We start from the raw sequence: 16,421 nt of genomic DNA on the forward strand, positions 1-16,421 counted from the left end.
AATTGAGAAACCGTTTAAATCCAGTTACCAAAACACTCTCTCTTGGAAAACAAATCCTTCTGAAGAGAAAAACAATCAGACTCTGTGCAACATATTGCAAATGCTGGGATTTGTGCATTTCATACCTTGCCCTTCCTCTTATTCTTTCGAAGAGCTCTGTGAACTCAGCCTCTTGTCTGAAAATGTTGGGGGTTTTTCATAATTGTTTGCAGTTTGCTGGCTGAGTTTCATTTCAAAGCCGCCTTCACATTCTGGGCCTGGAGCCAAATGAGAGTTCCGTTCTCTTCATCAGTTTCATGAGGAAATGCTGGCTAATTGCTTTCTGCAGCTAGACAGTGATGAAACAAATGCATAAGCTCCTCCCTCTTCCATCTTATCCCCCGTGTATAAATTCCATTCAGGGCTGCTCATTCTTGGTGTCAAGAAGTCAGGAATTCTTGCAGTATTTTTTTAATGTTGCTGTGGCTGTTTGGTTTTCAGCTGTCTCCTCTCTAGCAGTTTGAGAGCTAAGAAGCATGGAAATGCCAAATTTCCTGGAGAATGGAAATATTCCCAGGGAAGCAAACAATTCACGATGCAATGGGATGAACCTTTGCACTTTGGCAGCTCTGGCTCTTTTAATACTGGTTGTGGTTCCACTTTTGATAGCCTGCTTTCTGTGCCTTCATAGCCAGGTAAGGAGAGTGCAAAAATACCAGCGACTAAAGTATACAGTATATTAGTATTATTTTTATTATGACTGATATCTTTATAGAATTGGATAATTGCAACCTTTAATTCTGTTCCTTCTTGGAGCCAATGCTTTCTCCAGACTGCTTTCAACGGCCCAAGTGCTTTCAGCGCTTCTTTTGGGAAACTTTCATTAATTTTGCTGTTTTTTAAAAATGATAAAGTCAGTGTTTTCTTCTGATCTGTCCTTTCCTACTATGCCAGCTGTTGTGCATTATTATTATTTATTATTATCTGACAATACCTATTAAGGAAAGGGCTAGACTAGGAGTCCATTGGTTCAGCATACCTCTACCCTCAGAGAGTCTAATCGTGTAAAGAGAAGTCACTAATTTTCTATTGCATTGTACTAGTTCTGTGGAGGCATGACTGCACTCACATGGGAGCAGAGCGTGCTCAGCACCTCGCAGGATGCACTGAGCGTTTTCTAAAATTGCCCCTATTGGCTGCAGCTTTAATTCAGCCCCTTTGTTTGGATGTGTTGTGATAGTTTTTAATTACACAATCACATTGCTACTTTTTCCACAGGACCCCTATTTTGTTCAATGCATAGGTTGCACAGGTAACCATAAATCTGGTATTTCCTAACTTTTCAGTGCTTGACTTTTAACCTAACATTTATGTAATGTAGTTGTATTTGTATTTGTAGCTTGACCACAGAACAACTAAGGGGACACATGCCAACTGTCGGCCAATATCCAAAGGGTTCAAACACCAAAGAGAGGGAGGAATTTTTAAGGCAGTAGAAGAGGGTAGAGAGATGTATAGCTAGGAGGAAAAGGATGGTACTGAGCAAAGGAATAGGTTAACTATCAGAAGAAACTTTCCATTGGGGAGATCTCTGACACTGTGGAACAGCATGAAACATGTCACTTGAAACATTTGCAACTAGGCTGGACAAAGCAGTTGAGCAGACAATCCTGCCCCGGCATTGGGAAGGTCAAGGGGCCCAGTTCAAGCAGGTGTGACTCCACTGAAGTCAATGGAGTTGCATGTGCTTACCTCAGGACTGAATGTAGCCTAAGATCTCCTCCTCCATCTCTAGCTTCTCTTCAGTGTTCTGAGCTTGGGAGGTGAAGGCTAAAGATTCCCCTCACTCCCTGCACAGCCCATTGGTACGTGGAATTTTACTCTCGTTCCCAAAAGGTGAACACTCCCTCTTGGAGAATCCAAACGCTTGCTCTGGATGTTATGTTTCCAGCATCCACCTGGGCTGCAGCCTGTCTTCAGCTACAGCTCCAGGAATGGAAGAAGAAGTTCCCTATTTAGATACTCAGCATCAAACACCTCCAGGAAATATGATGACTGTGGCTGGTGTATATCATGAGTTACACTAGGAGATCCATCCTGGAAGGTCCTGATCACTCCTTCAAAATGCAGAACACCCTCAATTCCCATGGGGCTAGCGGGTGCTCAGCACCTCACAGGAGCACCATTTGTAAAGCATTTAGGGGAAAAAAATCTTGGTGCAACTTTTTTTTTTCTTTTAAGTTCTCCCTCCTCCCCTTCCCACCATTCTATTTTGGAGGCATAACACGGGAGCCTCATGACATGCACTGTGCTCAAAATTGCATGCTGCTTGACAGTAAATCACACGTGATACTGGCACAGTAATGCACACCCCATCCTGTAAGAGTTCCACTTCCTTCCCCTTTCTTTCCCACTGCAGAAATAGCATTGTCTGAATAAACAAAAGCTTTTTTTTTTTCACACTGTAGTTAGGGATGGGGAAGACCAACTGATTGAATCCATCCATCTGCAAGGGCAGGACAAGTTTGCTAGTTTGGTATTTGCCATTGAGTGAACATCGGTACAGACTTGTTATATAGGGGTAGATTGTGAGCCCCTTACTCCGTGTCGAGCCATTACTCACAGGAGTATTTCCATTAAAGGCAATGTGAGTGAAGAGTTTGCAATCTGGTCCTTAATGGAGTGGGTAAGTTGGGGGTACTCCTCCTGCTCCCATCTCCAAATGCGTTCACAAGCTGAAAGAATAAAATGCCCTTCTTGCAATCCTGGGGACGAAGCATGGCTGAGAGTTCAAAATGAAGTAGGAGGCAAGAGAGCAGAACTCTAGTCCTGCTGATGATGTCATTTGTGACTTCTAGGGCCGGCCTTAGGGAAAATGGTGCTCTGGGCAAACTTTCTTTGAGTTTAAGCACAGTCCAGTCACACACCTGAAGTTTACTGGAGAAGCTTGTAAGTCACAGTAGGGACCATGTGCACCTACAAAAGAGACTGCTGCAAATGGCACAGGCAGCCCATACGCTCGGGGCTGGCTTCCCATAGCACCTGAGCTTCTGGCACCAGTGGTGAAAATGCCAGGTTGGCGGCCGTGTGAAGCACCAGGGGGATGGCAGCGCTGTGAGGCACAAACTGAAGCCCAGCCCAGCATGCATCCAGCTTGGCTGTTGGAAACTTGCTCAGGGAGCTCCGCTGCCTCCACTCCTCAATGCCACCCAACTTTGGACACCGCTCTGCAGCCCCAGGAGAGTTCGTCACTAGCCTGGGTGTGCCCCATCTGCCCCTGCTTCATGGGCATTAGGGGAGGGTGAGCGGCTACGCTGGTGGGCAGGCTGTGCCAGGCAGCCCAGGGTGATGCCAGGAGACATCGGGTGGAAGCAGATCTCCCAACCCCAAGGGCAAAGCCTGCCCTGCAGAGCACCAGGCCTCCCCCAGGCCCACTGGGGCTCCTGCAGCTCACTCCCAGGGCAGACCCTCCCCAGCCACAAGTTACAGCAACATACCCTGGAATTTCAGCCCCTCCCATGGCTGGAGCCATCCCACCCCGCCCGCCCCCTCCACCGAGCTGGGACATCACATGTGCCAACGAAACCACCCACAACTGGGGAACGGAGCCCAGCCGGCGGGTGCTCACCTCTTACCCTGCCTGGGCACCAGCACCCTCTTGACCATGGCACCCTGATTGGTTGCCCATGTTGCTCACCCATAAGGCCAGCTCTGGTGACTTCACATGAATCACTTTAGCACCCTGTACTTCAATGGAGAGAGCCAGGGGGTGGGAGGATTAGTCACAGGGCTTTGAGGCCTTGGATGGAAGATTCTAGAGAAGGGCAAAGTGGCATCTGTGTGTTTTGAGCTAAGGTGTTCTGACCACCCCAATCTTTTGGGCAGCTGAGTCAATTAATAGAATTATCCCTGGACGGTGGGCATTTCGCTGGCAGCATGGAAGGAAAGGCTCAGCTACGTATTAGCTGAAAGCTATGTCAGTCATCATGTCCCTTGAACAAAGTTATCTCCTCCAGTTGCTAGAAGCAGGTGCTGAAATACCACAGTGACAGGCCAGGTATAAGAACCTAAGCAGAATACTGGTTATGGGAACTCCAGTCAGGATCAGTGGGTTAAAACTAAGGTACACAATGGTGCAGGTGTTTGTCCGCTAGTCTTATTTAGATCAATGTAAAATACTGCATGTTTCCACTGTTAGCAAAGTCTGGCAGGACTTTGTGTTGCAGCGTCTACAATGAACTACTGTAGCCATTCATGCCAGGAGATACGGGACCAAATCTAGGCCAATGTACAAATGCAATGACCTTTGAAGTCCCATTTCATATGGATCAGTCAGACAGCTGGCCAGCATCCACAGGACAGATGGAGTACTGCCAACTTACGGATGTAAACAGACACATTTTCACTCCTCTGTGTGTTTTCCAAGCTGTGGGGCATTCCTACAAGGGAGGGCATTAAAAAGGAGTAACCAGGGTCTGAATTCATTCCCATTAAAAATATGTTTAGACTATTTGGGCAGTGACTGTCTTTCTTAATAATATTTGTATTTAGCACCTATCACCAAGGGGGTCCTGACAGGGGGCTCAGGGTACGACAACAGGAATAACAGATAATAATCATTGAGGAGGAGGAGGAGAAATCTTTCCACATGGGTTGTTGCTCTTGGTAGTTTCTGTATGGGAGAGGCCAAGAAATGGAATTGCAGTTGCCACAATTAAGAAGTGAGGTGATTGGCTCCCCTAATGGGTACTGATGTCTGTGGTTTATTTTTATATTTGGTGCAAAAGCCCATGAATAATTAATAATATATTTAATAATGTAAAATATTTTAGGCCACTGCTATCTAACATAAGAGATTTACACTAATATTTGAAAATGTTGATTGTTTACGCTTGTAAATAAGACAGTTACTTCCCTTTTCCCATTTCCTATGAATCAGTCAGACAGCTGGCCAGTCCACAGGACAGATGGAGTACTACCAACTTATGGATGTAAACAGACACATTTTCACTCTATTGTGTGTTTTCCAAGCTGTGGGGCCTTCCTACAAGGGAGGGCAGTAAAAAGGACTAACCAGGGTCATGCTCAGACAGACCCTTTGGTGGTTCTCCAGAGTTTTAGTTTTCATTTAAAAAAAATTAGTCTCTGGCTGTTATAGTTGGGAAGAAAATCTTCAAAACCTGATATGAGTACAACTGATACGTCTACCTAAATTTGCAGACAGCCTGAAACTATATCTGTGAAATGCAGCATTTAACAGGGGGCTAACTCAGATTTCAGTGATCATTCTTTGACATCACTGTTAGCTCTTTCACTGCTCTTGAAAAGTAATGTTCTATTGCAGTTTTAAATAAAATAAACCAAATCAAACATTTCTTAACTATGTCTTTCCTTAAAACCAGAATGTAAGATAAAATAAAATTTGTCTTTTAATAAAAAGTGGCAAAGCCACATGAAAAGATGGAGTAACAATGTTGCTGGAGAGTTATCTGTGTGGTTTAAACCCAGAATCTCTGCATTTAAACATATGAGTGTCTACCACCAGAGCTAAAGGTCCAGAGCTGTTACCTTGAGGGCAGTAACAGATTCCTAAACCTCTAAACATGCTTCACCCACTAGAGGGTGACAAAGAGACACACTATGTAAGCATGGGATACGGTTACATGACACCAGCCAGTGCTGTGTAATGTCTGGTGATATCCTGTGTCGTTTAGACTCTTACTCTTAGCAACACCAAAACCACCACCAACATTTAAAATGAAAACAGTCCTAGGGCAAGATGCCATTTGGGTTAAGCAGCTGCTTTCCAGTGAAAGTGAAGAGCCAGTTGAATGAGACCCAATAGAAGTCTGTCTCCTCTGATAACAGAAAGATTTCTGCTACCCGGGACTTCTCCCAAACATACACAGAACATTAGCTGCTAAGTGTCAAAGTCCCAGGCCATAACATGCAACAAACTGACCAAACTTTAATTGAAATGACCCACCTTGATTATCACTACAAAAGGTTATTTTTCTCTCCTACTGGTAATAGCTCACCTTACCTAATCACTCTCTTTACAGTGTGTATGGTAACACCCATTGTTTCATGTTCTCTGTGTATATAAAATCTGTCCACTGAATGCATCTGATGAAGTGAGCCGTAGCTCTCGAAAGTTAATGCTCAAATAAATTTGGTAGTCTCTAAGGTGCCACAAGTACTCCTTTTCTTTTTGCGGATACAGACTAACACAGCTGCTACTCTGAAACCTGACCAAACTTTGTTTCGCTTCACAGTCTCCGGAGATCTGCTGGGCTCATGCAACTTGTAAGTATCAAGATCCTGGAATGGTTTTCTGATTTTTACCATTCACACCGTGCGGTGAAGGCGAGTAGATCATAGTAATGTACTGAGCAGGCTGGAGTATTTCTCCCCTATCTATGAACAGCAGTAAATAATGAAAACAGAGAAACATGACGCCCAGGTGATCTAGTGGCTATTGTAGGCAACCGGGTGTCAGTCGCTTCTCAGTTCTATTCCCAGCACTAGCTAGTGGTATCAGATGAATCATCTCTCTTAAAGTGCAGTTCTGCTTTGAAACATGACTGTACAAATAGTATCCTGGGATTCCATATTTATTGTCTCTCAGTGACTGCAGATCAAATTCTCAAATGTTACTCGTTTAAAAAAGTGGGGGAGGGGTTGTCCTAACTGCTAGGCCTGTAATCTCATCCTGGGGTCTGAAAATCAAGCTAAAGCCTTTTGGCTTACCACAGCAGCAACAGGAAAGATTTTGAAAATGAAACTTGTTACATCTGTGAGCAAGACTTTGTTTTAGCTTGTCAGTTCCTTACTGACTTACGCTAAATTGATATAAAATCCTTTTAACCCAAATTAAGAATGTACCAGATTAGTTTCTAAACAGACATAATACAATCAGCAGAATTTTTCTGTGTAGACAAACCCTTCATTAACAATTCTGTTGATGATGTCTGAGTGCCTGGATAGACTCTAGCAGTCTCCCCGAGTGGTGCTGGCTCTGGAGCAATAACAGGACTAAACAATAGGGAAATGCTGTTATTCAGCATAGAAAGCAGATACGACTCTGAACACAAACACAGGCATCAGATCTGGTGAGTCAGGAAATACCATATCCACAGTCACTTTTTAGAGTGAAAAGTTTACTCGCTGAGATAGGATGGATTTGTGTCTGCTGTTTAATGCAGACTGGAACAGGAAGATGCTCTCACGACAGTGGCCAGTGAGGAGAGGGAGTTAGTTGTTTATCTTTTAGAAGTGGAGGGAGAGCTGGGTTCGCCCTGCTGCCCTTTACCTTAACCACTGGTTGACTCCAGTGGACCATGCTGATTTAGATTGGCTGAGGGTCTGCCCCATGAAGAGCAGTCGAATGATTTAATTAAGTAAGATGGGCTCAGACCAAAACCCTGAACCTAAAGATCCCCTCACTTCATGGGTGTCAGAATCTGAATCTGGGTCTGAATAACAGAATCCCAGCTCCAAACAGCCCAGAACTCTGGGAATTGTTCAGAATCTGGGTCCTGCTCTGAATTTTATAGCTCAGACCCTTCCCTCTCCTCCCCAAAGACCTCAAATCAAAGAGATCAGAAAAAGGTAAGAAGGGAGATGAACTAACTTACAGAATGACAAGGGAAAATCTAGGAAACGGGGTAGACTTTGAAATATAATTAACCACCTTGTATGCTTTTCACTTTGTTTTCTTCCTTGTCTCCTTTCTTTATGGAAGTACCTTCAGAAGATCGTGATGGTTACATCATATGGAAGTGGAACTTGACAGACTGCAGTAGCTTCATAAGGAATGGCTCTGACCAAAAGCTGGAGATCCTGCAGAGTGGCATGTACTTCATCTATGCCCAGGTGACCCGCATAAAGACAATAAAAGATTATTTTACGATGACACTGTACAGAGATCAGAATATTCTCCTCAACCAGATGACTGGGACAAATTCTGGGGAGGACACTGTCTCCATCAATTTCGGGAGACCTTATTTTCTGAGCAAGGGGGAGAAGCTGTTCTGTAAGGTCAATAATGGGCTTGGACACATCTCAACAGAAAATCAGACTTACTGGGGGCTGTACAAAATGTAACAGACTTCCACTTGGAGTCAACTTCTCTCACCCTCCAAAGAACATTAGGAATCTAACCTCTGAGTCTGAAATGTTTGCAATTTCTCTGCATCAAACTCAAGACAACGATGCTTTGGGCTTTCTCATCTTCCTGTTGAAGTGATTCAGGGTACACGCTCAACAAGACGTGAATGTGCGACTCCAGTAATGACATCAGATTGTCACAAGTTATGAGAGGAAGACACTTTTAGAACAACAGTGTGAACAAAGAAAAGCAATACCTTGATGTGTTAGAAATGTTAGTTCTAAAATCCCAGGCAAATAAGTCACTATGTTCTGCCCATTCTGCACTGGTAAACAGTTTCACTCCTCAGCTGTCTGCCTTTCCGTGCAGGGTGAAAGTGATTATCATTTGTATATTTTGTGAAGTGCCTAGGGGATCCGTGGACATGAAAGATGCTATGTCAATGTAATATATTATGCACATACTGTACATAACCTGGACAAAAAATGGCCTGTCTGAGATTGAGGGACCAACATGTTTAAAGGCAAAGGCAATAGAGGGACAATTCCTAGCTCCCATCTAGGGCTTCAGTGGAACATCCTCTCCTTTCTGTCCCCTTTTCTCCTCACATACATACCTAACTTTAATAAGGGAAAATGCAGCTGTCCCAATTTCCCCTCAGTGTAAACCCAGCCCCATCATTCCTGGGGATTCACACTGTTTAGGAGTTTTGCATTCAGAATGAATGCAAACTATATTTTCTCTTTGAACCATTGAGTCCAATGCTGGCGTATTGAAGGTGGCACATAGAGCCTGTGTGTCTATATTAAGATTCAGGGTTCCATTGACCCTCACCATTTTCTATCATACAGTGCTGTAACATGGAACTTAATAGTGCAGATAAAGTCACACAGAGCAGCATCTGGACTGGACGGGGACCAGGCTTCAAATTCTCTTATCATCTATAGCTACATTGTGCAGTATAAGCAGATGTAACATTTGTCATTGAAAGGAAGTGGGGTACCCATATCTCTATTGATGGGAGGGCACACCTGTAGAACTAAAGGAAGAGAAGGAGTGTGATCTACTGGGGAGAGCTGAGGATTGAGATTGTTGAGCTGTATCCTGTGCTCCTCTACTAAGTCACTGTGTGACCTTGGGTAAGGCACTGTGGTCGTGCCTTAGCTTCTCCTCACTAAGTCAGGTATAACAATGTATTTACCTACCTCACAGGCATGTTGTAAGGCTGAATAAATGGACATTGTAAAGTCCTTGGAGATCCTCCAATTCCCTGTTCTAGCGCTGTGGTTGGTCACACAGTCGGGTTTCTGTTCCTTGATTAGCTGTCCTAGGGCAAGCTCCTCTGATGGGTATATGCTTGTTTTCACACAAATAGCCATATTTGCATGAATAAAGCCTCCCCAATCATTCCTTGAAACAAATTACAGCTTCATGGATTTTCCTGGACAAACAAACAAATACAAACACTGTTGGACTGAATCACGATTTAGGGTTAGTTTGATGCAATGTGGTTGTTATGATTTTATTTTCTGTGTATTCCAACATTAAATATTATGGAGCCTGCTTTACAGAAGTGGCTGCCATTTTGTGTTCATTTCAGTGCAGACCATTAAAGAGGGGAGACAAACAGTGCTCTCGCATGGAGACTTTACCTTTGTTCTTTCTTGTTTAGTTAATTATCCTTAATCTAGAATAAAGTTTTTCAGAATAAAAGTGTACAGTGCCCTTGTGTATGGCCAAACATGATAGTTTGCAAATACATTTATCCACCCTTCACCTAGCTTGACTGCTTTGTCTGTGTTAGGTCTGAAGGGTCTGACCCTTAGTACTCCCATGTGCAAGAAGGGATAATAGTACTTATTTATCTGTCTCATGGGTGGGAGGTGTTGGTTATCAGTTAGGTGTAAGGCCAGTTTGTATGCATTATAATTGGGGTAGTGTGAGGATGGTGACAAGCTGTGCTTCTCCATGGAGAACCAAGACCCTGAATCCCTCCCACTCCCCCATCCCTGAGGTTGTAGTCTGCTCCCCATGGCATTAGTGGGATTTGAAGGCCAGGAGAAGGAGGGTCAGTCTTCATGCTAAAGGGAGCATAGGAGCTGTTTTGTGCCTGTTCCTTGCACAGGGCACAAGAGGTATCCTCGCCTCCCACCCACACATCTGTAGTAGGGCAAGGTCCATAGTGAATCAATGTTTATCAAGCGGTTTAACGAGAGGAAGTGCTATGTAAGTGCTAACTCAACATCATTACAATTCCATCATGGCTACTATCAATAATAATCAGGAAATGCATGAGTTTGCGTTCTAAAGGAGACCCTAAGCAATGGGCTAAGCTTGGCCATGTGAGGAATCCCCCCTCCCTCTGACTGCAGTATAACTTGCATTTTAATTACCACTGGCATCTCTGGGACTCTATCACGGTCTCCATTTCAAAAAGTCGTCATTTGCCAGAGGTTACCACACACTGGTATCTGAGACATTTTTCATTCTAAGTCTGAGGGGGAAACTATGGTGCCTGAGCTGTCACTGTGTGGTAAATTGAGAAAGGTTGGCTTTAAACGAAGACTTTGGATTGGTGTCAGCAGTGACAGAAAAGAAAGCGTTGGTTCGAGGTTCACTTTGTTTGCATCTGGGGGCACTCTCATAGGTGGGAAGATGTTTGCACCTCTCAATTAGTGTTACACTCAGGCCTGGTCTGCACTACACGTTTATGTCGGACTTAGCAGCGTTAAATCGAATTAACCCTGCACCCGTCCACACAACGAAGCCATTTTTTTCGACATAAGGGCTCTTAAAACCAATTTCTGTACTCCTCCACAATGAGGGGATTAGCGCTGAAATTGACATCGCTGTTTCGAATTAGGGTTAGTATGGAAGCAATTCGAAGGTATTGGCCTCCGGGAGCTATCCCACAGTGCACCATTGTGACCGCCCTGGACAGCACTCTGAACTCAGCTGCACTGGCCAGGTGTACAGGAAAAGCCCCAGGAACTTTTGAATCTCATTTCCTGTTTGGCCAGGCGAGCTCATCAGCGCAGGTGACCATGCAGTCCCAGAATCGAAAAAGAGCTCCAGCATGGACCAAACGGGAGGTACTGGATCTGATCATTGTATGGGGAGAGGAATCTGTGCTATCAGAACTATGTTCCAAAAGACGAAATGCCAAAACATTTCAAAAAATCTCTGAGGCCATGAGGGACAGAGGCTACAGCAGGGACGCAACACAGTGTCGCATGAAACTTAAGGAGCTCAGACAAGCATACCAGAAAACGAAAGAATCAAACGGACACTCCGGGACACAGCCCCAGACATGCTGCTTCTACGCTGAGCTGCATGCAATTCCAGGGGGGACCGCCACCACTACCCCACCCCTGTCCCTGGACTACGATGATGGGGTACTCTCCGCCATGCCTGAGGATTTTGTGGACAGGGAAGATGAGGAGGAGGAGGACGAGCTTGAGGAGAGCACACAGCACACCGTTCTCCCCGACAGCCAGGATCTTTTTATCACCCTGACTGAAATACCCTCCCAACCCAACGAAGCCGGAGAAGGGACCTCTGGTGAGTGAACCTTTTAAAATATAATACATGTTATAAAAGCAAGCGTTTTTTTAATGATTAAGTAGCCCTGAGGACTTGGGATGCATTCGTGGCCAATACAGCTACTGGAAAAGTCTGTTAACGTGTCTGGGGACGGAGCGGAAATCCTCCAGGGACATCTCCATGAAGCTCTCCTGGAGGTACTCTAAAAGACTTTGCAGAAGGTTTCTGGGGAGAGCAGCCTTATTTCGTCCCCCATGGTAGGACATTTTACCATGCCATGCTAGCAGCAAGTAATCTGGTATCATTGCATGGCAGCGTATGGTCCTGGTGTTTGCTGGCATTCAAGCAACATCCGTTCTTTATCTCTGTGTGTTATGCTCAGGAGAATGATATCGTTCATGGTAACCTGGTTGAAATAGGGGAATTTAATTAAGGGGACATTCAGAGGTGGCCATTCCTACTGGGCTGTTTGCCTGTGACTGAAAAGAAATCCTCCCCGCAGTTAGCTACGCGGTGGGTGGGGGAAAGGGGGGGCATTAGCACTGAGCTGTTCACGTTTGGCTAGCAGGGATCTTCCCTGATACCAGCCACACAGCGGAGGGAGGGGTAAAGTGATGATCCAAGAGAATTGGATGGGGGGGTTCAGTTTGGTTTCTGCTGCTGCACGTTAACAGGAAAACCGCAGCACTAAATGGCCAACTCAATGTGCTTTGCTTGGTATGGGAGAGGAGGGCGCTGCTGTTATGAAGGTTGCAGAAGCTGAAAGACTATGGCTTACCATGGCCGCCTGCAAGCCAAATTCTGTTGCATGTGTGATCTCTAACACCAAAGCCGCAGGCACTCAATATAAGATGCAAAATGTGACCTTGTACCAAAATCACATGTGCTATGTAATGTGAATAGTGTTGTTCACCGTGAAAGAGTATAGCCATTTTTCTGTAAAATGTATCTTTTAAAATACTTCACTCCCTTTTTTTCCTCCAGCAGCTGCAAATGTTTCAAGCCTCCCTCCTCCGTCCCAAAGGCTATCTCAGATAAGGCGGCGAAAAAAACGCATGCCGATGAAATGTTCTCTGAGCTCATGTAGTCATCCGGCACTGACAGAGCTCAGCAGAATGTGTGGAGGGACACAACAGCGGAGTACAGGAAAGTGGCCGATGAATGTGAGGAGATGTGGCAGCAGGAAGATCAGAGGAGGCATGAGGCAACGCTGGGGCTACTGCGGGATCAAACGGTGTCTGGTGGAGGTTCATGAACAGCAGCAGGATCACAGACTGCTGCTGCAGCCCCTGTTTAACTGCCCTCCCTCCTCCCCAAGTTCCATAGCCTCCTCACCCAGACGCCCAAGAACGCGGGGGAGAGGCTCCAGGCACCCAACCACTCCACCCCAGTGGACAGGCCAAGCAACAAAAGGCTGTCAATCAAGAAGTTTTGAAGTGGCCTTTTCCTTCCCTCCTACCCTCCTCCCACACCCCACCCAGGCTACCTTGTGAGTTATCTCCCTATTTTTATAATCAATTAATAAAGAATACATGTTTTTAAAAATGATAGTGACTTTATTTCCTTTGCAAGCAAGTTGTGATCGAAGGGGGGAGGGAAGGTGGCTTACAGGGAATTTAGAGGCAAGCAAGGGGGGTGGGTTTTCAACAAGGAGAAACAAACAGAAGTGTCACACAGTACCCTGGCCAGTCATGAAACTGGTTTTCAAAGCTTCTCTGATGCGCAGCACACCCTGCTGTGTTCTTCTAACCACCCTGGTGTCTGGCTGTGCATATTCAGAGGCCAGGCAATTTGCATCAACCTCCCACCCCGCCATAAACATCTCCCCCTTACACTCTCAGAGATTGTGGAGCACACAGCAAGCAGCAATAATAATGGGAACATTGGTTTTGCTGAGGTCTGAGTAAGTCAGTAAACTGCGCCAGCGACCCTTTAAACATCCAAATGCACACTCTACCACCATTCTGCACTTGCTCAGCCTATAGTTGAACAGCTCCTTACTACTGTCCAGGGTGTCTGTGTATGGCTTCATGAGCCAGGGCATTAGGGAGTAGGCTGGGTCCCCAAGGATAACTATAGGCATTTCAACATCCCCAACAGTTATTTTCTGGTCTGGGAAGTAAATCCCTTCCTGCAGCCATTTAAACAGACCAGAGTTTCTGAAGACGCGAGCGTCATGAACCTTTCCCGGCCATCCCACGTTGTTGTTGGTGAAATGTCCCTTGTGATCCACCAGTGCTTGCAGCACCATTGAAAAGTACCCCTTGTGGTTTATGTACTGGCTGCCCTGGTGATCCGGTGCCAAGATAGGGATATGCGTTCCATCTATAGCCCCACCACAGTTAGGGAATCCCATTGCAGCAAAGCCATCTACTATGACCTGCACATTTCCCAGAGTCACTACCTTTGATAGCAGCAGCTCAATGATTGCGTTGGCTACTTGCATTACAGCAACCCCCACAGTAGATTTGCCCACTCCAAATTGATTACCGACTGACCAGTAGCTGTCTGGAGTTGCAAGCTTCCACAGGGCTACTGCCACTCGCTTGTGAACTGTGAGGCCTGCTCTCATCTTGATATTCTTGCGCTTCAGGGCAGGGGAAAGCAAGTCACAAAGTTCCATAAAAGTGCCCTTTCGCATGCAAAAGTTTCAGAGCCACTGGGAATCATCCCAAACCTGCAATGCTATGCGGTCCTACCACTCTGTGCTTGTTTCCCGGGCCCAGAATTGGCGTTCCACGGCATGAGCCTACCCCAGTAACACTATGATCTCCAAATTGCTGGGGACCACGGTTTTAGAGAAATCTGCATTCATGTCCTCATCACCGCGCTGCCATCGCCTCCTCACCTGGTTTTTCAGGTGCTGATTCTACATGAATGGCACGATAATGCGCAAGGTGTTTACAATGGTCATAACTGCTGTGGTGAGCTGTACAGGCTCCATGCTTGCTGTGCTATGGCGTCTGCTCAGGCAATCCAGGGAAAAGGGCGCAAAGCGATTGTCTGCCGTTGCTCTGATGGAGGGAGGGGCTACTGACAACATGGCTTACAGGGTTAGCTTACAGGAAATTAAAATCGACAAAGGGGGTGGCTTTGCATCAAGGAGAAACAGAATGGCCCCCTCAAGGATAGAGCTCAAAACCCTGGGTTTAGCGGGCCATTGATTTCACAGAGGGAGGGAGGAAGGGAGGAATAAATGAATACAAAACAAATCTGGTCTATTTCTTGTTTTGCTCCACTTCATCTATCTTTATACATCTTTCTGGCAGCAGACGGTGCAATATGACTGCTGGCCATCGTTGTCTCCTGGCTGCTCATTAGAAGACGGTGCAGTAGGACTGCTGGCAGGACTGAATCACCATGAGACAAAACTTAAAAGGGAAATGGCCTGGCTGAGTCACTCCCATGTTTGCCCAGGTGCCCCTGACTGACCTCACCGTGGTCAGCTAAAAGAGCACCCTGAAGTATGGCGAAGATGGCTACCAGTCATACTTCACTGTCTGCTGCCAAAAGTCAATGAGCTGCTGCTGTGTAGTAATGCAGTACCGCATCTGCCAGCACCCAGGAGACATACGCTGATGGTGAGCTGAGCGGGCTCCATGCTTGCCGTCGCATGGCGTCTGCATGGGTAACTCAGGAAAAAAGGTGCAAAATGATTGTCTGCCGTTGCTTTCAAGGAGGGAGGGAGGGAAGGGGGGTGGCCTGACAATATGTACCCAGAACCACCCGTGACAATGTTTTTGCCCCATCAGGCATTGGGATTCCTACCCAGAATTCAAATGGGTGGCAGAGACTGCGGGAACTGTGGGATAGCTACCCACAGTGCAACACTCTGGAAGTCGATGGTTGCCTCGGTACTGTGGATGCACTCCGCCGACTAAATGCACTTAGAGCATTTGTGTGGGGACACACACAATTGACTGTATAAAAACGCTTTCTACAAAACCGACTTCTATAAATTTGACCTAATTTCATAGTGTAGACATGGCCTCAGGATCTCACTCATCCTATGAGGCTTAGCTCCTCCGTCAGGAAACACGCAATGTAAGTCTTTCTATAGAATTAAACACGGCATGAAGATTTTGAGGATCTGAGTCAGCTTTTCTTTTAGCCCTTTTGTTAAATGATAACGATACTCACTAAGTTGTGATCAAAACACTTTCAGCTCATGGACAGCTTAGTTTCACCAGCTAAACATGGGCAGACAAAGAGACAGGCAGGAGAAGATAAAAGAGTGGAAACTGGAAAAATGTCAAAATTATGGACAGACACAGTGGATGGTGATTGCTATCGTGGCAGGCAAAACTATGGCTCCTTTCTCAATATATCCCCTGCTGGTCTTTCTGAAGTTGGGAGGCTGGAAGGGAGTCCAGTCCTGCCCTGGTACCAGAGGGGATGGAATCTTCCTTGCTCCAGATGTCAGACAAGCAAGTGAAGCCCACAATCCAGTACTATCTAAGGTAGGTTGTCAACAGCAAGGTCTAAAGATTCTGTAGGCTACATAACAGTTAGACTCATACCCATGAGCCAAGAGTAAAGGAAAAGGCAAGCACTACAATGCCACCAAAACAAAACTGTCTAGAAGCCACCTTCCTCCAAATATAAGTCCATGAAAAATAACTCAAGGCTGAGAGGAAAGGTTGTCTTCTGATTAAGTCAAGGACCTGAGACCCAGGTTTAATTCCCACATCAGCCAAAGACTTCCTGTGCATTCTTGAGCAAGTTACTTGGTCTCTCACTGCCTCAGCTCCAGCTTTGCAAAGTGGGGGTGAAAATTCTTCTTTTCTCT

General features: G+C 45.7%; 1 protein-coding gene across 1 annotated transcript; it reads left to right on the forward strand.

Annotated features, from left to right (window-relative positions):
• Positions 1 to 412: 412 nt before the first annotated feature.
• TNFSF18 (TNF superfamily member 18) lies at positions 413 to 9,802 on the forward strand. Its single transcript, XM_084637095.1, has 3 exons — positions 413 to 674; positions 6,255 to 6,285; positions 7,724 to 9,802. The coding sequence occupies exons 1-3, from the start codon at positions 516 to 518 to the stop codon at positions 8,083 to 8,085; spliced, it is 552 nt and encodes a 183-aa protein (XP_084493221.1). The 5' UTR covers positions 413 to 515; the 3' UTR covers positions 8,086 to 9,802.
• Positions 9,803 to 16,421: the final 6,619 nt, after the last annotated feature.

The sequence above is a fragment of the Lepidochelys olivacea genome (assembly GCF_965140295.1).
Source record: "Lepidochelys olivacea isolate rLepOli2 genome assembly, chromosome: 8".
Lineage (NCBI taxonomy): Eukaryota > Metazoa > Chordata > Testudines > Cheloniidae > Lepidochelys > Lepidochelys olivacea.

What these genes read in the sequence shown, in the direction of transcription:
- TNFSF18 (XM_084637095.1), top strand. Translation starts at nt 516, where the DNA reads ATGGAAATGCCAAATTTCCTGGAGAATGGAAATATTCCCAGGGAAGCA. An exon ending in TTCTGTGCCTTCATAGCCAG is followed by an intron (nt 675 to 6,254) that starts GTAAGGAGAGTG and finishes TTCGCTTCACAG; the next exon opens with TCTCCGGAGATCTGCTGGGC. An exon ending in CTGCTGGGCTCATGCAACTT is followed by an intron (nt 6,286 to 7,723) that starts GTAAGTATCAAG and finishes TCTTTATGGAAG; the next exon opens with TACCTTCAGAAGATCGTGAT.